At 41.1% G+C, this 22311-nt stretch overlaps 1 protein-coding gene across 7 annotated transcripts in view; it reads right to left on the bottom strand.

Annotated features, from left to right (window-relative positions):
- PAPLN (papilin, proteoglycan like sulfated glycoprotein) overlaps positions 1 to 16188 on the bottom strand; it is a 63297-nt gene extending 47109 nt beyond the window's left edge. For 2 of the 7 annotated variants that reach the window (XM_084520029.1, XM_084520030.1), the window contains exon 1: positions 4030 to 4312. In XM_084520029.1, coding sequence (XP_084376155.1) covers positions 4030 to 4110 — 81 coding nt within the window. In that variant the 5' untranslated portion in view covers positions 4111 to 4312. Of the gene's footprint in view, positions 1 to 4029; positions 4314 to 4940; positions 5251 to 9942; positions 9996 to 16096 lie in introns of those variants that run through there. The other 5 variants (XM_084520034.1, XM_084520035.1, XM_084520033.1 and 2 more) reach the window with 5 other exon arrangements.
- Between the last annotated feature and the right edge of the window lie 6123 nt (positions 16189 to 22311).

Genomic DNA, 22311 nt, shown 5'->3' with positions numbered 1-22311 from the left:
GCCACTGCTTAATGTCACTGCCTCAGACTGACCGACTGTTTTTACAGAGGTCTTCTAAAGCAATGTCAAGTTCAGCAACACCCAGGGAAGCTACAGTAGCCTGTGCCATATGGCTTTATCTTGAATATGGAAATCACAGAAGCTGAAAAATCAGACTGCAGAGATCAGACTGCAAACCACACAAACTCTAGCAAGGCATTGCACCACACCCTATCAGGGGGCGGGGAAAAGGCACATCTACTTCTTTCCCAATCTCCAAAATCCACAATGAAGTATCTAAAATTGATGTTATTGGAGCTGCATCTTCCAAGTAAATGCAGTCACTCTGCTAGACCTCTGCAGGAAATAATGAAGTATTTCATAAGGACAGCTATGTACCAATTAATATCAGTTGAGATTCAATTTTCTGTGTCCAGACTTCCCCAATTAGGTTTGCAGATAGAAATTCATTGTAAGAAGATAGGATTCTGCCTTCTATTTTGGTAGTCTCACTGTCCTTATTTGTTAATTAAATGTGTGAGCAAATAGGGATAAAGACAAGTGCATGCAGACTGATTTAGACATTGCAACAAGCAGCCACACTCTGCCTATGGAAAACACATGACAAGGATATAATATCCCAGACACTAACAACTGAAGAGGAATGTCTAATGACCTTCTGGATCGACTACTACCCTGTTAAAGCTCAGGCTTTGCTTATATGAATTATTTAGCCTGATCTGAAATATTGACACTCAGCACTACTGCTGTTTATAAGCACACTAGCCAGCTGATATTAACCCCTTTGAATTCAAATTTTGGAGAATTCCTTAGGAAAGTAAGGGATTTCAATGCTGGAGAACTATTTCCAATTTTATTTAAATTAATTCCATCCCCAATAAACAATGTGACAATCTTTTGAGTTGTGCGATAGGTTTAAAAAAAAAAAAAAAAAAAAAAAAAAAGCCAGGGTTATCTTAAAAGAAATCTTTAAAACAATACAAAGTGTTTTCTGCCTTTTTGCAAGATATGCTTCTCTTTTCTGAAAGTATGTTAACACCACATTCAACAGTATGCTTGCAGTGTACTTAGGGAACATTACCTTTAAATAAATTACCATTAAATAAATTTGTCTGGGGACTAACAACAATGTAAGTACGAAAACATGAGAATATTTACCCTGACCCTCATGCATGTTTTCATTGCTGCTACCTCCACATCTAATCTACTTTTTAAAAAAAAAAAAAAAAAAAAAAAGAAAGAAGAAAAAGCTAACTCAGTTTTACCTGTAGATATCTGCAAACATGCCAAGCATGCAAAACTAGCATGGGTACAACTGTTCCCGAAGGAACCAACCTTGCTGACTGTGATGCAGACATATCTTCAGTTGTATGAAGCAGGAAATTCCCCAGAGAAGTCAGTGGGCTTACTTACATTACTATGCAAGGGAAAGATGATGAAAGTGAGTAGAACCAAAAGAAATGGGGAAAAAAAAAAAGGCAAAAAAAACTTTTGACTAACAAACTTAGGAAGCAGAACCTGTACTAGGGGAATTAGGGCTGCAGTCTCTAAAGACATCAGCCAAGCATCTTTCATCTGTCACTAAAAATTAACTTCATAAAAATGATCTTAGGAGAGTGTGATCACACCGCAGTGCCTGGAGAGAACTGAAAGGAAGCACATGCTCAACTGTGTGATCACAGCAAAATGACAACAGTAGGATCTAAAAATAAATCGGTTCCTTGCTCTCAAGCTGTTTTCTCCCACAGATACCCAAACCAGAACCTCCAATTACTGCTTTAAGAGCTAAGCAGAGAAATAAACAATCTTTTGACAGTACTTGTTTTCCATACATCATGTCTGCATGTCAAGAAAGTTTGAGCTTGCTACTGTGTGAGAAAGCATGAACAAGTGGTCTGTACATAGAGTATGTGTATGACTACCTACCCACTCAAATCCTTTAGTATTAAAGGCCCTCCTCACACATCTAGTAACTGCTGTTAGTCATCAGCCAAGACAAGATACTGGACCACAACAAATCATATTTCCAATCCAACAGCAGAGATTAAAAAATGAGACAGTGAAACTATCCAACAGAGTATCATTTCCAGTGAAATGATTTGTGAAATGTGAAATTTATTCTGACAAGTCCATCACACCATGGGCATAACCACAAATGACTGTACTAGACAAGAGCAATCATCCATCACTGTCTAGTCTTCATAGCTATGCTAGGTACTCTGAGGAGTTTATCATCAGTTTTATATAATACTTCTCACAGACCTAAGAGCAAAGCAACTAATTTCCTCTGTAGTTCACTCAGCATCAATATGCCCCTAGAAGAACAGTTCCCCCTTGGATCAGCTAATGATAAGGCTGTAACATGAATCATGAGAACACCTGAAATTGTATCTGATGGATTCTAGGTGTTGTCCTTATACAAAATAGCAGACCTTATAAAATAGCTCCCCTTATAAAAAAAAAAAAAAACTATTATATTCTGTGTACCAATGAGTCAAAGTACATACAAGATCTAATAAAATGGGTAACATTTGAAACCCTCCTCTGAACAAAGAGAAGGACTTCTGCCAGCATAAGCCCTACCTGTTCTAAGACATAGAATATTATTTTGCCTTATTTACATTACATTCAGAAGAAGGGGACCTCAATCAAGATTGGATTTTTATTTATATATTTATTTATTTTGCAAGTTCCCACTTTTAAAAGAACATCCATGTTTCTTTAGGGGAAAAAAAAAAAACAAAAAAAAAAAAACACTTTAATAACTAAACCCAATTACCACTATGAAAAACAGTTGCAACAACATACTTCCTTTCTCATTTCCTAAACCTTTCCAACAAGTCAGGACACAACCATTCAGAGATGCCAACTGAATCTCGGTGCCAACTTTCTGAGGCAAGTAATCCCTTAAGTAACTAGATCTTTTACCAAGCTGGTAAGTGACTGGATCAAAAAGAGGAGGGGGAGAGAGAGAATCCCCAAAGCAGAGACAGAGGATCAGCATCAGAAGGTTATCACTCATTGAACAGCAGCATTTAAGATCATCCATTCTACACCCACGATTGTTTCTTTCCCCTTAAAATGAAAGCAACTTCATTTGTTTTATACTTAATATAATTTTTAATATATTACCATGGAGAGAGCAGCAAACAAAAAAGTCACCTCAAATCCTTTGTCAAAAACCTTTTCTCAAAAGCGACAGACTGTACAGTTTACTAGCAAACAGAATATGCACATGCTACAGAAAATATTTTAAAAACAAACACCTCTGAGGTGCCAGGATAATCCCTGGGGTGTAAGAACCTGAGAGTGCACATGAAAAAAGAAGCCTCAATTATTTCACACTGGACAAGGAAAAAATGCTAAAAGCAAAACATCTGAAGACAGCAAATATGCTACATGCTTTAATATTTTTTTCCATCTTATTAATCATTCTGTTTACTAATGTGAACAAGCATTAGTTTAAGCTAGTGCCATGCCAAAGATGCATGGTCCTATCTACTTTCATCGCACATCACAAACACCTCCCTTTGCTCCTAGTAACAGTAAAAATTTGTCCTGAAAGTTCAAGTATGAGGCTGTCCAATACACGTTTGACTATGTAGCATTTCAAGCTGCACCTCCAAAAGAAAGTTTTTTTCATGGCTACTCTATTTACAGAGCCTAGGAAATGTTCCGGCATTACGGAGGATGGCACATCTCTAAGAGACCAGGAGAAGAACATACAAGTTGCAAGCCAGCTTGCAGAGAAGCAGGTGAAGGGCCCTCATACGTGCAAAGCAGAAGAGATTAAAAAACAAAACAAAGCAAAAAAACAACTTTAAAAGTGTTGTGAAGATACTTCAAAAAGTAATAGACAAGGTGTTTACAAGCCCTCTTTAGGGTCTCTACAAATAGACCTAAATAAATTTACCATTTCCCTGACCTTGGTACTAGCAGCAGTTATTCCTAGCCCTAGGAACTCAATTCGAGACCAACATTAACTTTGTCAAAGCTTTGAAACTCAGCTTGTAAGCAACGGCTACTCACCTCCACCTGGCCACCCCCAAGGAACACCTGGGCATCAGGCAAATCTACTGTCCCGCCACGTTGTTGCCAACCCATTACCATCTCCTTTCCAGTACAGATCCCTTAAGCAGCTTCTTGGCCTGCCTCACATGCCAAACATCCTCAGGGATGAGATCCAGTCCTATAAACATCCCCTTTCACAAGCAGGCCCGTTGATTTGGACAGCATCATTGGTTGGAGATGGCCTCCAAAATGGATCCTGCCTCACCCAGCTGAAAGCAATGCTGGCTGATCAGGACATCCCTCCCCTCAGCACCCTGCCCTGCTAGCACATCATCAGAAGCAGCTGAGCACTTGGGGGTGGTAGTTAGGGGGTTTTAGTCCTAGCACCTGGGCAGGCTTTTACTCCTATCAGCAAAAGTCATATTTCTCCAGTTAATAGCCCTGCTACCTGTGTCTTTCTGCATTCTTGCTGGCAGAGCACATGTGTCTGCCCCCCAGCGGGCTTGTCCTGCATCCTATCAAACTGCTACCTGACCCTTCCACCTCCTGCTCTGCACACTCACAATGTCAGGAACAGCTTGGATTACATTAAGTTGCAGTATAATTAACTGTGAGTGAAAGGGATTAATGTTCACCAAATACATGAAGTGTCTTCTTCCCTCCCTACTAGGAAATCCAGTTTTGCAGTCACAGGGACTCTGGTCTGTCCTCTCCCGTGTTTGAATCAAAGGGAAAAAAATGGTGGGAAATCAAAGACAGTTTAAAAAAAACAAAAAACAAAAAAGAACAAAACATATATATATAAATAATTTAAAAAACACATGCAAAAAATAATAAAAAAAAAAAGTAGCACTGAAAAGACTGAAAACAAAATAGATGTCCAGGGAGAAGAATCGGGAGACAGCCCAGGACACAAAGTCAACTCTTACCTTCTGTGTGTACCTGTGCAAGGTGAGTGCAAAAGTTGGAGGGACTGACACCACTGTAGTCAAGCTGCAAAAATCACTTTCTTATCGTTCTGGTTCAAACGGTGGCTCTTAACATGCTCTTCTCTCCAGCTTCTGTTTGGTTACTAATCCTTACTGCACAGGAAAAGGAGAGTTGGGTTTCATTTAACCCCTTCGGCCTCTAAGTTTCTTCACAAGTGTTTTCTCTTTTGCTTGGAAAAGCCAGAGTTGTAATCATGCATGTGTGCATGCATGATGTGGAGTTGTTTCTAGCTCCTGTAGTCTGTGTTGTAAGCACACACGTTGGCTCTAAACTGTGCCTTAAGTTATTAAAGGGGTGGAGCCCTTTATAACTAGTTGTATTTTAGCTGCAGGCAGCATATCAAAAGTGAGACAGTTATCCACAAATCCCTTTGGTACTCATTTCTGTAAGTTCCTAACTCTGTTAGTTAATTTAACATTTCCTTTAAAACTAAAGCCAGACTCACAGTTCACAGATACTCTTTTGACCAAAGGAAGTCTGAACTGAAACACAATTCACAGCTAGATCTGGCTCTAGGCAGAGTGAAACAGATTCCCAAGGTCTGAAAATACCAGCACTTTGGATACAGATATGAATTTAACCAAAGACAATGGCAGCTCAGGTTTCTCTGTTTTTGCCTCTAACAAATGCCATGCAATTCAGATACCCTCTGAAAAATCCCATGAAGGAACAATTTAGCAATAGAAAAACTGTACAGGGAACACAAATCTAGCTGGATGCATTACAAGAAAAACTTGTGCTGTTAATCATGTGGATAGTGGAGAAATCATTGCATAACAACTTACGTGTTGCTGTTGTTGTTTTATCTAGAAAACAGATTATTTTTCCCCTCTATTGATTTTTTCCTCTGCTTAGTATAAAATATTGAAATACAAAGGTCACTGATCTATAAAAATAGATTCTGGCCAGCAATTATAACAGCTGTCAGCATTTCAACCATGCTTAAAAAAATACTATGACAGAAGTCTCCAAGATTATGACAAAATCTTTAAAGTCTCGGGTTTGGGTTGGTCTTTTTGCTTGCCTTCCAGTGTTAGAGTCCTTTTTCATCAGCAGTTTATTTGAAACTATAAGAAAGAGAACCTTGCTTTCAAAAGGAAAGCTGAAGCTTTTGCCTTCAGGTAACTCCATATGCTGGATCTACAAGGAAGACATCAAACATGCAATGAAATATCCAGAACTGGTATCACTGCTCTCTTCTTGACCACATTACTGCTTTAAATGATAAAAAGAGACAATAACCTTGGCAATTGTTGACAAGCCTAGACAGCTCCAAACTGAAAAGAAGCTTCTAACAATGTTAAAAATGCTCCAGGTGACACAGAAGCACACACACTACAGCAAGCAATTTTATTCAAGGGCTACAGCTGTTTTAATCCCTGCTGGTCAATCCCTGTCTGGCAACACGCTACAAAAGGTACAAGCTACAAAAAGTACTCGGATCCTATGGTTACACATGCCATGTGGGACGGAGTTCAAACAAAGTCACATCTTTTACACATGCAAAAGCAACCCTGTACTTTCCTGCCCCAGCTGGCTCTGCCACAATAAACAAAGCCTACAGGATAACCTGTAACAGGAAAACCAGCACAAAAGGTCAGTACCTCCAACAACAAGAAGGGGGGCTCCAAAGTTTTAAAGATACGACATACCCCAGAGGAACGTCTAATGGTGGTGCTGATGCATGGCTACCTACGTTCCCCCTGTCAGAAGGGTCAACAACTGTACACTGTTAACGTCTAAGAATATAGAAACTATTGCCTTTCCCCTTTAGAATCAGATTTTTCTATAAGAAAAAATTTTGTGGGCCCTTCCTTTCTATCAGAAAGATGCTCCAGCAGCTTATACTTTTGCTTTACCCACCCTTTACTCTTAACTGGCTCTTGGCTACTGCCGTGCTGCCAGCTGTCACAATGATATCCCAAGCTTCATGATATCCAGCCCCCACAAATAGTAGTCTGAACCCTTGGCCTGATATGAATAAACCACGCTTTCAGACTAGTTCAAAGCTTTTAGCGTGTATCATTAGGAAGAAAAGACTTGAAATTGAATCCTAAAGCTTTGAAAGTTAATAGGGAAAAAAACACAACTCCAGATGAATTTATAAAAACCTGATCTTTAAAATTTCTTCTTGGAGCAGCAGGACCCTTATTGAACGATTTTTTGGAAATATCAAGTTTAGCAGCGTCCCTGTGGTTCTCCTGTTCTTGCTGATAGTTATAAGGCTACAAAGGAGTTTAGAAACAGGGAAAATGTGACTGCCCCTGCTGAAATCTAGCCAGGACACATCCGAACAACAGCTGTGCCTACTGCACTAAAGCAGATACTGCGTAAACACATCTGGATTTATTTTTAACCCCATAAAACCTTAATAGATAACCTGCTAAGATGCTAAAATAACAAGAAGTGACCAGAGTTTTACTGCAACTAAGCAGCATGAAACACTGATGAAACTCCTTTTATTAAGGGAAGAAATGGAAAAGTCTGCTCATACTTCCTGGTTCCAGCAGAGACATGACAAAACCAGAACCTATTCAGGAGGGATTTGAACTCAAGACCCGTCCTTACCAGGAAAAAGACAATGCAAATACGAAGTAAATCTTCGCCCTGCAGCTCTAAAGAATGTTTTGCGTGTGTACCTTTTCTCTGTGAGAACGGACATTATCCCTGTGTTGAAATTACGTTCATCATGTGCCATTATGTATGATAATCCACTGATTCAGGACCATTCTTGTCTCTTGATAATTGATAAGACACCCACAGTTCTCTATGGAGTGAACACAGTCAGGACCAAAGGCATTTCCCTCTTGCCACTAGCTCTAGCCAGGGGTTAGCCCAGAGGCAATGGTGTTATGGATGAGATCATCCAGAAGAATCAGTTAAGGTGAATGCACAGTAAATATGAATGCACTGGGTGTTGCTGACAAAGATATCCCTTCTAATCCCAGCAGTGAAGTGCTTCTGGCAAGAAGCAATCTCTACAGGAGTTGTGATGCTGGGATTTCAACAGTTACGCAGAGGTCAGCAGTAAGACTTCTGCTTTCCTTTATTATACTCCAGAATTACCTTTCACAGAAAGAAACCACCAAGATTCCTTACTGCTGGAGGCTGTTTTCAAAGAATATCTAAAGATTTGCTTGCTTTGCTGGACACAGCTCCTCTCTAACTAGTTAAGGCTGTCTAGCACTTTTACAGCATCATCAGTTTTATTTTATCTGCAAGCAGCATTATTTCTGTTTTTTCAACTAGAAACCCAGTTGGATTCAAGTCATGAAATTTAGGTTCCATTCTCAGGTATTCCATAACTTACCGGGCAAAATACTTTTCAGAGAAGGTGGTTCTCAATGAGATAATGTGAATTCAGTTCAGGCTGGCTTCTGAAGCACTGTTATCCAAGAAATTCATATGAGACTCACAAAGCCTTCAGAAGAGAAGCTCGTCTCAGTGGCTTGGGCATTTTCCCAAGGAAGTGAAGGATCTGTGCTCAGTTTGTTTAGGAGATCTGAACCTTCCAGGACACTACTGTGATCAGGAGACCACGGTACAGAGACACACTACAAACTGTTTTTCTTGATCTCTCCTTTAGTCCTTTAGCCAAAGAGAAAGGCTCTGTGATGTTATGGTTATGTTAGGCCACATACTTAGGAACAGGATATTTGCTTCCACTTTGATTTCAAATTAACATGCAGTTTCTCAGGTAAGTGCTGTAGCCTAATCAAAGGAAACTGACAGCCACTCACATACTTTGGCCTAGTGCCGTAGGGCATTTTATTCAGGACATATCCTCAAATTCTTCTGAGCACGTGATACCACTAAGCTGTAATCTGACATTCTGGGTAAGCGTGCTGATACCTGAATGCCAAAGGGATGTCAAACCAAGTCCACTGCCATCAGGGACACCACAGCACATCACTCCTCCTATCGAGTGCACAGGGAGCTGAAAACAAGAGGCTTCATCTCACTCTGAAAAGAAAGCATCTCTTGACATACTAAATTCTTTTCTTCTTATATTTTAAAGAAAAGGCAGAATAGACAAATTTGATTCAATCTGAACTTTTTTTTCAAATTTGAATAATAGAGCACTAGTAACTTGGTTCTTCCCAGCCTCCTACTCACTATCACAGGATAGGCATGTCGTTTAACCCTCTGAATCACAGCCTCTTGGTACATAGAATGAAAACCCTTGCTAATCCCTCAGGAAAGAAGGCTCAATTTCATGTCCAAGAGACACTGTGAAGTCCTGACAGGAAAGCCAGAAAGTACATTACAAGGCTACAAGGCTACACACCAGTCAGCTCTGCTGTACAACTCAGCTGCGTCAAAGCCTGTCATCCCCTTGCAGTAACTCTTGCACTGCTCCCTCTCTCCTCTCCAGAGACCCAAGAACTCTTCAAGTTCTGAGGACTTTGTAGAGCAATTATCCAAGTACATCTTCTGTACAGGTGCTGCTACTAGCAGAAATAATTGTGTTGTTGTTTGCCAGCATTGGGTTCTGCACAAGTTCTGCTAGAGACACTGTATTTCTGAAATCTGGAGGTCTTTCCAAAGGCAGGTTTTCGTGAAACGCTGATATGTAATGAAATAAGTATCATAAAGGGCTCTTCCGTCTCTTTCCCACAAAGGTCTTAGAGCTGTGCTTTTGTGAAGTTATGGGGGCTTCTAGGTGACTTTTGAGAGATTTTCCTCATGTTTTCCAGGAAGAAGCCCACTTTTCATTGCCCTAAGGGTCAGTAAGCAACAACTTTGTGCTCCTCTTTATTTGTACATCTTAAAAATCCCAGGTTACCTCTAGCTTTTGATTTTTATTCAGCAACATGTTTTTTTGTTCAATGTGAGCTACTAGCCCAGGATTCCCATCTATCAGTTTATGTGCTCATGTGAATCATCCAGCTCCCTCCCCCTCACCCAAGCACACTCTCTCCAAGCCATTTTTTCACTCACCTTGTCAGAGATTTCCTGTAATTAAGGTACCAGCTTCATTCCCATCCAGCCACCCTTCTCGGACGCTTCCATTTAATACAGCCCAGAACAGTGAAAAACAATGCAGTCATCAGTATTTTGCTATAATCTGTTCCAGGAACAGAACAACACTTGATCACAGACACTTGGCCTGATGGGTACCCTTCTCTTAGTCCCTTCCTGACAACTAAGCCAATTACTATTCTGTGCTCTCCAGGGCAGATTTAAGATAAATTGGCTTTTTGAATTCAAAGAACGAGGCACCTCTCTTCATCCTTTTCCAAGATGAAGGAAATGGTAAGCCTGTCACTTCGTATTTATTTTTATTCTCATCCAAATCACGCATGGCTTCTATTCAGGCCAACTTTCTGAATAAGCTGATGATCCTACACACACATTCCAGCTCTTCATCCTTAGGCCATTTAAAGAAGAAAAGAAGCACACACTGATAACACTGGTGTTCAAAAAGAAAACAGCTTCCATGTGCTGTGACTAATTCCAGACAAACTTCATTTTGAAAGACACTCCAATATGCTGCACCTCAGGATCCAAGCAAAGGCACTGATCCATTGGTAAGACTGTACTTGGACGCACAAAGATTTGCATATTAAAAATGGAGGGCCTACACATAATAGAACTTAGACTGATTTCAAACCAGCCTGACCGCTCCCAAGTTTAACCAGTGTAAGCAAATCCAGGATACAACTGAGTCTATTGGAAGGGTGTATGGGATTATATTATTTTTTTCTAGCATTGGATAATGCATCCTCTGTTTTCCCAAAGTCTCACCTCAAATCTTAGGATATTTACATAAAATCACAGCCTTCCTTAAAATTAGACACTTAGAGCATTGCTAATTATTAAGAAACTCATTAGAAGGCCACTGTAATCTCATTTTCTTTTTCTGTATCATGGATTTAAATATTGCGTAGGGCAAACTTGGCAGTCACACAGAGAATCTCATTTAGAGAGATTAACCTGAGGACACAGAGAGATCTGGAGGGTCTTCATTAGTCCACTCCTTGCTGCAGAGGATTTAAACTGGAATAATTATATTTAGCAAGCATACACATGCACACATAAAATAACACATACGTGCATTAATTGAGGCAATACCTTATCCAGAACAGACGCTCCCTCAGCTGTTTGTTTTCTTTTTATTGTTGATTTTACATGTTAATTATATATAAAAAGTAGAAGAAAGCACAGGTGGTAAAAAGATATGGGCTAGAAAATTAATTTCCAGAGAAAACATTTTTAGGTCTTACACAAACAAACATAGTGATGAATTATTTCTTCTGCTCCCCAAGCTGTCACTGGTGAGCAAGGAGCAAAGGGTCAAGGCTGATCATTTATATTCAGATTAGATTTGGAAACATAAAGGACAGTCTTTGATCTCCCAAATGTTTTATAGATACTCCAATCTGCTCTACCCAAAAAAGCAAAACTTGAAGTTTAGAGTACACGGATGTAACAAATTACATTGTCACAGCTCCTACTTACAGAGATTCACAGAGAAAGCTGTTCCCCATGGATGTCCCAGTACTCTGATTGCCAAACAAATAGCAGCCCTCTACTCAGGTCTGCCTCAGAGCTCAGTCAAATTAATAGGAAGATTTTCATTTTCAAAAGCTTTGGATCAGGCCCAGACTGAAGTGGCAGAGCAGAGAAGGAACAATAACTAGCTAATTCTAGGCCTGATCTTGGTCTGATAATCAATGACAAAACTATACATATTTTCTCTAATGGTGGACTGAATCCTAAAAGGTCTTGCTAAACTGTTCTGCCCTTGTCTGAAGATCTACAGGGTGACCAAAGCAGCCAGGCTTCCCTTTCCCCCGGGGATGACTCCCTGGTCTCAGTACAGTTAGCCTCCCCCTCTCCAGCACAGCGTGCCTGTGTTCCTGATGAAACACAGACCCTGAGTCCCTCAAAAATAGAAACAGCATCCCTGCTTCTCCCAAACTTCGGCCCTTGCTGGGGGAGGGAGCTTGCTGGGAAGAGATAACAATACAGCAAAGCTTTGAAGGGAAGAAGGAAGCTGACTACATCACAGCTAACATGAAGAAAAATCCTCCTGGAACTATTCCAGCTCTCCTCTGTTTAAACATTCAGGCTTTTTTCTCCCAGCAATCTCTCCAGACTCCCCCCAGAGATCTCCTGCTATTCACTGCGCAGTCAAAAGTCACCTGCTCTTAGCTGGGCTTGGCACTGACTACCCCAAATGCCATTTAGGAGAGACAGGAGAGAAAAGTTGAAAGCAAAACTTCTGACAAGCAATTCCCACCCCCATGCCCCAAATACATTTATCCTTCTAACTCCCAGTCCATTTATACACATTATTTCTGCTTAAGAAAAGTAATTCCAGTGCCAAAACATGTTCTTTGGTTAAAAAAGTGTTATATTCAGCAGAGGTTTAACTCTAGCGTGCTAAACATGGAGTCATTAAGATTTAGCTCTATTGAAATGGAAATTGAGACAGAAACCTTTCCAGTTCTTATACTTCACTTTGGAATTGTAAGACGACAGGACTGACTGTAAGAGCATTAAAAGATCCTCTGGACCAACATGCCCTTGATAGAAAGAACTTGGAAGCACGAGGCACAACGTTAGCTCTCATCAAGGTCTTCCAGTGTCAGGCAGCAAGGAAGCTGACACCCAGCTAAGGGCAGCATCACAGCTGGGCTGTGCACAGAGAAAAGCTAGCAACGAAACAGAGCAACAGAGGCTGTCAAGATGACGATGATCCTTCTCTCTGTCTTGACAGACACTCACAGCACAGCTCTTCAGTGCCTCAAGGCAGAGACAGTTCTTTTCCCAGGTTCTGTCCTTGTGCAACCCCCATGGGGCATGAGAAGGTGCCCAGATCCTGGCGGCTGTTGCTCTACGCCTATGGCTCATGTTTCTGACAACGGATTCTGGAATGAGATTTCCCTCCCAGCATAATGAGGTATTTAGTCATTAACAAAGAGCCTTCTGGGGCAGAATTCCAGCTGTGTCTGAGATCTTGCCTCCACAAAGATTTTTTTTTTTTTTTTTCCAGTGCACAGGTTTAGTCTGAGGAGAAAGGGAAAAGGTTGCTTTATAATACCAGTCCAGGGATTTTTGGTTGCAGCAGTCAAAGGTTTCTGTTTATTCTTAGACCAGGTTAAGAAATCTCTTCCTTCTCTCTCCTGCTGCTTCACAGCTGCCGGTTGAGCTTCTGTGCTTGTCGCTCCTTTGCCTCAAAGGCAAACTTGGTGTCCTGCAACTGGGCAATCGCCTCCTTGGCTTCCTTCAGGTCCTGACAGATGTGCTCGTACTTCTCTGTCAGCTCCTTGTTCTCTCGGCGCAGCTCCTGCACCACCTGGTTCACCTCCTCCGTCTGCTTGGTGCAGTGGATCTTCAGCTGCTCTACCTCAGAGAGCATGATCTCCATGTTCTTGACCAGTGACTCCAGCTTCTCTTTGGACATGGTGTCAGGATCAGTTCTATTCGGTCGGCCTAACCCAAACCCAAAAGGGACAAAGATAGCCACCCTGTGTAACATGCACCAGGGAAGCCTAGCTCTCAGTCTTGTGCTCTCTTTTTATACTCTCTCCCGCTCATCCTCCTCCCTTCCCTTCCCCAAAGTGTCTCTAATCTTCTTTGCTTCGTTAATCTACTTATTTTTATTGCGCTGGAGAAGGGCTGACAACCCCGCAGTAACATATGTGCTGTGCAGCAAAAGCCAGAGCAATAATGAGACTCCACACAGCCTGCCATAGAAAAAACAGCTTTCATCTGAAGAATTCTCTCGGGAAGCCCTTGTAGTGCCCATTAAAGTACAAAGAGAACTCTTCAAGCCAGACACCTACTCCAGTCCTGCACAGTCAGTCCCAAGAGTACAGCCTGCCTTTCATCTTACATATATTGAGATAAGCAAGCTTACAGCAATATAAGCCAAGTGTAGGCAAAGAAGAGAATTAGTGTCGGTTTCTTTTCCTTGCTCCTAATCCTAAACTTGGAGGAGATGGAAGGAAAAAAGCGGGCTTCCTTTCTTTCAGAAGAAGCTCAGTCCAACAAGTAACTCCACATTCGCCTGTATCCAATCTTTTATTAAAGGAGTTCATGAACTTTATGTTCCTGGTTATCACAATCAGTGGCTACCCCAGTTACCACTATCATCAGTAGCTGAGCCGTGTACCACTTCAAGGTGACTTGTATTCCTCTAACGTCGTGCAGGCTAGAAATAATCAACTCTGGTTTCATTCCTCTCCTGAAGTCATTTCAGCATAATCAGTGACCCTAGCCCCCGAGGCGGCATGCCAAGTGACCTACCAAAAGGCCTCCCAAGCTACTTCCAAGACATTGCTGGGTGCTGCCTGAACGCACACAAATTTCTTCCTGGACACACGCCACCCACAGCAGCCTCAAACTGCTGTTGAACACTGCTCTGTGAACCTGGGAGAATTAGGACTGAGCCATGCCAGCCCGGCAATACGCTGATTACTCAGGTCACACCAGGCATCAGGATGATCCCAGCAGCCACAAGGGACTGAGACAGTCTGACTTTCTGAAGTTTGACCCAGACTTTCTTCTGTATTCACTTAATTAATGCACTTGCCTTGACAATAAGGCTCATGAATTCATCAGAGATCTGATGTAACAATGTTATTCTTGAACAATTAATTCAGTTGAAAAGAAGGTGTTATCGTGTGTGGCTCTCTGAGACAGAACCCATGCAATTAAGCACTGATTGGTCAGAGGGCGCAGACCACAGCAAAGAGAAGAGGACAGCAAGTTGTCCAAGTGCAAGCCTAAGGCAGGCCAGACAAGAATGGCTCTCTCCTTCCTCCCCACATCAGGAACATTTACTCCAGGCTGAGCCTACATCTTTTGAAAAGCCCCCAGCCTGTTCTATATACATACACAAATGCAGGCTCATTTGCCTTATATTACACACAAACACAGACCTGCCCTCACCTCACAGGAGTTGCAGTCCAGTGCACAGTATTGCATGAGGGCCTTTATTCTTCCATACTGTTTTGCAGGCAATTCCCTTAAAAAAGACCCCTAGGTAAGATCCTGTAGTCCGATCACATACACTCAATACCAGTTTGATAGAGAATACACATGTTCACATACATAGCTCCCACAAATACCTTTTTCCTCCAGTTTTTAGTATTTAGGCACAAGACTTTGTTGTGTTTTTTTTTCAAGTATAGAGACCTTCAGATGCTTCATCCCACAACTCATTCCCTCCTTGTCCCCTGCCAGGCTCAGAGAAATGAAGCTTTTTCTTCCAGGGAATTTTACATCTCCAGCACTGGATGAAAGCACTGCTGGACACTGGCCAGCTCTGACAGCATTCAAAGGCCTGGGACTTCTCACAGCTGGAGGTTAAAGAGTCACTCACAAAGGCAGCCATCCTACTGCCTCTCACACAAGTGCACCAGTGGGGCCCTCTCATAATGGCAGATGGAGGGCTTTGCACTGCACTTTGAAATGAGCAGAAAGAGTGACATCCTTCAGATGAAAAGAGAGTGGAAGATTCTAAACGTAATTAGAGTATGTCCTGAAGTCCTTGAAGAAACATTTGCACTGGCTGTCAGCCCAGGTCCCACGTGATGCACATGGCACTGGAACAGGCTGGAACACGCTGCAGCATTACAAAACAGCAGGTCTTCATTAGGGAAGAATTTTCCCTGTCTACACAACTGTACGCACGGCACCCAAACATTTTAAATCAAGCAGAATTACAATGATGTATAAGGGGAGTGCCGTAGAAATAATTTACTTGGATATTAGTAATTGATACATCACCTCACACTATATTACTCTCAAAATTATTTAAGTTGCCTTGGATACAGACAGAATCTTGGCAACAGAATCTGGGTAAGAGACACTACCAAAATAACAATGTAACGTGAAAACAAGGAGTAGCATGAGAGGAGTTTCTAATGAAGAAAGATGGAAATCATTATTACAATTGGTGTGATTCAAAATATTCTTTGATGGAGGAAGAATAGGAATTAAAAACATGCTCATGTAAATTGCAAGGGAAGAACGATAAAAAATCACTAGAACTAGAGAAATACAGCAATGAGATTCTAACTATAGTGTTTTTTTGTTTGATTTTGTGTTTTTTGGTTTCTTTTTTTTTTTTTTTTTTTACCTTTAGTCAATGCTGGACTCAACTCTTGCAGAAGAACTGGAGGCAGAGGCAAACATCAATAAGAGTGGATTCATCTGGGAAAAATGCAGAACAGCATACCTGGGAAAAACAATTCAAACCACAAGAATTCAGTGCACAAGGACACTTACAGCAAACAGCAGAGTTAGGAGTGTAGAGGGAAATAACATGTTAGATGGTAATTTATGATAAAACATATCAGGGAAAAATAATAAAGCACTGCTAGGCTCTATTATACAGAGGCATTGCACCATAGGGGCTGGAAGTCCCATCATCTTCTCCCTCTCTCTGCCCCACTGGAGAGGAAATTTAATGTTCCATTCTGGACATCTTATTATAAGGGGCAACAAAACAGTTTGAAACTGAGACAAGTGACCAGAGAAGATGCTGATTTCAAAAAATCAGGGGATGCTAGGAAACAGGTTTAGAAAGAAGGATTGAAAACTTCATGACAAGGTATTTCCAGGACAGTTTTCCAGTCATGCCCAGGTTCTTTGCATATTCTAGGGAAGATAGCTCCACTGAAAGAATGCTTCTGAAATTATTAAGGGCCTGACTGTGCAATCAGCACTATCAAAGCACCAGTGACTTCTATGCACTCAGCCAAATGGTGCCTGTCTGGTTATTTCAGAGTCACATTAAATCAGGAAAACTTACTGTTAAACCTCTCGCTACAGTATAGACTACATGGAGAGACACCGTTCCTAAAAACTATTGACCCTCTCTTGCATGTTTTCCTCTACTCCACTATTCCCTCACGCACATGGATATACAAAAGCAGGAAAGGCAGAGAGAATTGAGAACAAAATAGGGGATCAACCATTGGGAACACTCCTGCTATTTTGGGCAGGAACATTGTAGAAAGCACGGTGGTGTTTTCCCACAAGGGCTGGGAGCTACCACATCTGATTGCCATACCACACTTGACTATGCTGCTTTTAGCACTAGAAGCAAGTGAGAATACGAGGTTGCCAAGCTGAGCATGGTTCACACGAGGCATGCTTGTGTCTTCTTCACAGGTCTCTGGGCCAGAGAACCAACTGTTCCTGTTACCCAGAGGCAGGCACAAGCCAGAAATGCAGGTTTCTATCATGTGCACACCTCTGACAGACTCTGAGGAGGAGATGCAAAATGCATACCCTTTAAATATCTGTTTGAAATCAGACCGCAGACATTCCAGTTTCTAGCTTATTTTAGAGAGGTTCTGGGAACATTTGTGGAATAAATCAGTAACCTATCTCACTCACTCTCCAGGGTTTTCTCAGCAACAGAAGGGGGACAGCTCACTAACCTAGATTTTTAAATGGGAACTAAAAACAGCTAACCCCAACAAGGAAGGCTTTTAAACGTCTGTTCAGGCTGACAAAGCAAACCACTCAGTATAAACCCTGAGGAATAAGAAGTACAGCTACAAACCAACATCTCATCATCTCAGGCACACCCTTATAATACTCTTTCTGCTTCTAGTTTTTATCAGCCCCAGACAACAATGCAACATTCACAGAGCTGCAGTGGGAGACAGCAATTTACTGCCTCATAGTAGCTGGTTTAAGCTTATCATCCCCAGCTAGTAATGATCACTATTTTAGCGGGTTTTATTTATACATTCAGCATATCACTAGCTCTAGTGATAGCGTTAGAGCTCTCAACACTGTTTTCTCATGCAGCCTTTTCACTTATCCCTGCTTTATCCCCAGCAACCCATCTCACAGCCGGTGCAGTATGCATAAGCTCTGTGCTTCACCACCAAGGAAGTCCACTTGGGTAAATGCATTACGCAAACAAACTCATTACAAGATTAAGAGCTCTCATCTCTATAATTATAGTAAAACCGTTTAAAAAAAAAAAAAAAACAGACAACAACACTAAACAGCAAGTAGCACCTGGAGGCACTGACCATTCCTGTAAGGGAGTGGGAGACATTTGTACCCAGCTGCTCCATTTGTTTCTAAGAGAAGAAAAACACCATTACTGAATGTGTCAAAATATTCACTGTGCAAGACTGATACAACGATGATCTCACCCTGCAGAGCTTAAAGGCTGTTGAGAAAATCTGCTTTCTTATTAAAGCATGAGATTTAATTTTAGCGACTATTATAAGTATTAATCATATCTCGCAGTATTTGGCAGAGGTTGTGCTGAGCTTGATGTAAAATTACATGATTTACAGACTTTGGTTTAAAGCACTGTACTAAATGGATACCCACCCAAAATTCTGACCAAAATGCTCAGCAAAAATTAGAATAGGATGCCTCAATTTTACAACTGTCTGTAGAGCAGATTTACTGGATACAGAAGGACTTTTTTCCGTTCAACCCCCATCTACTCACCAGTCAGAACAAAACATTTAAGATTCTATTTAGCATAATATGGCTGACTAAAAAAAAACAAACATGATACCTTTAACAGAGCTATCCCCAAACTGGCATCTGAGAAACCAACTGGGTAATGTAAATAAATACTTAACAATGACAGGTTGCTTCTATAAACTGAAGACAACCCCACTCTACCAGCATTTTTACCATCTAAGAAGAGGAAGAAAAAGTCATATCATGCCAAAAATCTATTGAAGATTTTTTTTGGGAAAAAAAATCCAAATTGGGTCAAAGTGCTGAAACCTTCAGATTAAATGAAACACTGAAAAATGTGAATTACTATTTCTGAATACGTTAGGGATGTTTCAAAATAAAAGCTGCTTTAAAATAAGTATTTTCTTCAGAGTGTCAAACTAGAAGGGTTTCAAGCCCCTCCAAACAGTTCTGGTAGGAAGGCATCTTCCATCCCACCCAACCAGTCTTCTGGCGAGGACATTACACATTCAGCAAGCCAACCTCCTGCTCTGACTCTGCAAAGCCATTAGAGAGGGATATTTGGATACCCACTTGCCCAGCGCTTTACAAGCAGCTTGGAGAAATCCTCTTCATGAAGAAAAAAGTAAAAACACAGTTTTAATCTTCAGCAGACTTCACCTCTGTGAAGGCCAGTGCTGATCCCTGCATGCCTCAGCCTTCAACCTGAGAGCATGCACAGCACCTCTCAAAAACTCTTTTGGCTACCCTAACCCAGAGACAGGAGGACAGACCAAACCAAAGCATATACTGCCGATGACCATGCTCAGCCAGCTCTGAGGAGCTCCATGAGGCAGCTATAGGAGAAGAGGTTGGAGAGTGCATGGGGCCTAAGGGAAGCCTGTGGGATCCTGCAGAGGCTGGGAGTGCAAAGCTAGGCCAGGGACCACAGAAAACCAGCTTTTGGGATTTCATCCCCAGAAACAGCACCACACCAGGCTTCTTGGCCTGTGCCCCAGCTGGGAAGTGTTCACTGCTCCCTCCCCACAGTGCCCAAGGCAAACGCTGTGAAAAGGCAGGGGAAAGAGGAAGGGACCATCTTCCTCCATGCCTCAGCATGGATGAGGGCCAGCCAGCACCTCCAAAGCCTGCAAGGACAGTCATGCACAGGAGCCAAATCATGGTCAGGTAACTCAGCAAGTGAGGTACCCTGAGGCATAATTACATCTGACCAAAAGGCTCAGTGACAGCACCATTCATCAAACAGAAGTCACTAAAGCGGTATTTGGTTATTCCAAACTGCTAAAACCGTGGTGGCATTTCATTCAAGAGAGCATTTCTGAATTTCTGTGGAAGCTGGCTGGCTTCCTTCTAATAGGAAGAAGTCACCCACAGACAGAGAAACACGAATAAGAGTCAATGGTTTGTCTAAACACATCTTTCCATGTCATGTTGAAGTACGGGCTGCTGAAGGAATGGAAAGGAGCAAAACCCTATCACCCATGATCAAAATTTTGTAGAGGAGCCATCAAATATTTATTCTTTTAAACTTGCAACTAACTAACGAACCTTCTTTTATTTACTCTGCCATGTAATTTGTCCTAAATACTGAGGGTCCATCTAGCCAGAACATGGGGACTTGAGGAAAACAAACAAAAATCTCCAAACTGTTGCTATTATTCAGTACATATGAATCAAAATACCGGCTCAAACAAAACATGCATATTGCTTCTTATTTTAGGAGGTGAGGTTATGCAATCCAGTACTGTAGCCAGACTAAACCAAATAAATCAGCAATGGAAGAGATTTCAGTAATTACTGGGAAATCTGATCTGGTGAGAAGGAAGGTCTCATTTACTTCTAGATACATACAAACACTTTCACATCATTTTTGGTTTCAAATGTAAAGTTCTATTAAAATGATTATTTTGACATGACATTTAAAATTCTCCCTACCTAGCTAGAATGACTTTCAAAAAAAGTTGAAGAATTTGTCAGTTTTCCACAGGTTTCTCTTGACACCACTGCTAATTGTGTATTTAAAGATAAATCAGTTTGTATTATCCAAATACTTCAAGAAATTTTTAATTGCATTACCTTTTCAAGGGCTGCAGACTTTACAGCAGTATACAGAAATGACTCAGCACTGCTTGTAAAGCCTCAGAGACTCTAAGGAATGGAAGCATTCAGGTTGAAAGGGCTTTCTTAAAAAGGATGCTTTCAAACTATGGGAGATCCATGATAGCAGCAAGCTCTTGCCCAGAACAACCTAGGAACACTTTCACTTAGGCACCAAGACAAGGTGTTGGTGCCAAAAACTGATATAAATGAAGGCTAGCTTCCCAGGTGACAGTCCTCCTATTAGCTTATCATGAGATCCATCTCTCAGCAAATCCTAATCAAGCACTATCTAAATGGACAAAAGCACTCAACTTTCTGAGAACAAGCAGCATCTTTTCAGTGCTGTATCCCTAGTTCCCTGTCATACAAACAGCCGTGACCATCTTTAAGTAGATTAAGTCCACAACAGCTTCATCTCCACAGGAAGTGGGATTAAAAGGTTTATTGCTACTATGACAACAGCCAGGTCCCACTGTTCTTAAAATAGTTTTAAAACCTTAGCAGTGACTGGAAATGTGTACGTCTCTCCTGCCGGATTCATCATGTACTGTCTTCCAAAAGGAAATCATATTTTATAACAGCCTACTTTTTTTAAACACATATTTTTATCGTGCTCTTTAATCCGTTGTTCTGAACGCTAAGAATAGAAAGTGGTAAAAAAGGCACTGCGCTGCCATGTGGCTCTGATCACACTTTTAGAAGTGCTATTGCTGTAGACACCGGGAGGAGAGGCACTGCGCTCTCACTTCTGCTCCAATCTGATGTTTGTTTCTTGCTCTCACTGTACCCAGTCCCTTACTGAACAGAACGCATCAGGGACCAACCAGCCCACATGCTCGGTGCTGCCAGATACCAGCCATTTCTGAGCTTCTTACACATCCTCCCCTTGACATCTGCAGGTATTCAGCTGCATCTCACATTAAATTAGCTCCTCCTCAGGGGTTGCAACTAAATGGAGAATTTGTTCGTTCTCAAATAGTTTGTGCCGAGGGCTGAAGTCTATCAATAACCTGATGGTACCAGGATGGCCTCCATTTGAGTATGCTATTCTATCAGTAATTAGCATTTTATTGTTGGGCGTGGCTAAATAAAGTTTTGATTCAATTGGATATGCAGCTACTACATACGATGAACATCCAGCTGAGTTCTGAGACATTCTCCAAGTATGTTCATGCTGACTTGTACAATGAAACGATAAGAAGTACAATGCTTAATTCTGATTGCAACACTACCCAGATCAAAGTGGGTAACCCTTATCTAAAACAACTGAAATCAGAAAATTAATATGAATACAGAAGCCTATTCATTACTCTAGACAGTTTGGATTAAAAACATATTTCAAAACAAAGAAAAAGCAAGTCTAATCCAATTACATTGGTGCCATCCATTAGTGCCTCTTGATGCTAAGCTAAAATCATCTTCCTATAGCGAATAAAACTTTAAAAAAAGCAGATCAAATTCAGCTTTTAAGACTAAGGAAGCAATGGATCATTTCTTTATTGAAAAACAGTTGCTAGCTCCAGTCAATGAACGTTGGTTCTTTTCTCCCTGGAGTTCACAAATTCTTGACATTTATAGACTAGAATTTGTCCTTAAACACACTTTCAATTGCAAATTATAGGTAATTTAAAAATACTAATACTCAGACCAAGCTGAATTCTCCATGCAAGCCAATGCTGTTAATAAAAGAAACTTACTTACCTATCCCTAAAAGATTACATTAAAAATGTAATGAAGTAAGAAAATAAATTGGTAATTAAGTTAGAATATTAGAATGGTATCTCGAAG

This window comes from Aythya ferina (assembly GCF_964211825.1).
Source record: "Aythya ferina genome assembly, chromosome: 5".
Classification (NCBI taxonomy): domain Eukaryota; kingdom Metazoa; phylum Chordata; class Aves; order Anseriformes; family Anatidae; genus Aythya; species Aythya ferina.
This window is presented reverse-complemented; position numbering and strand designations above follow the sequence as displayed.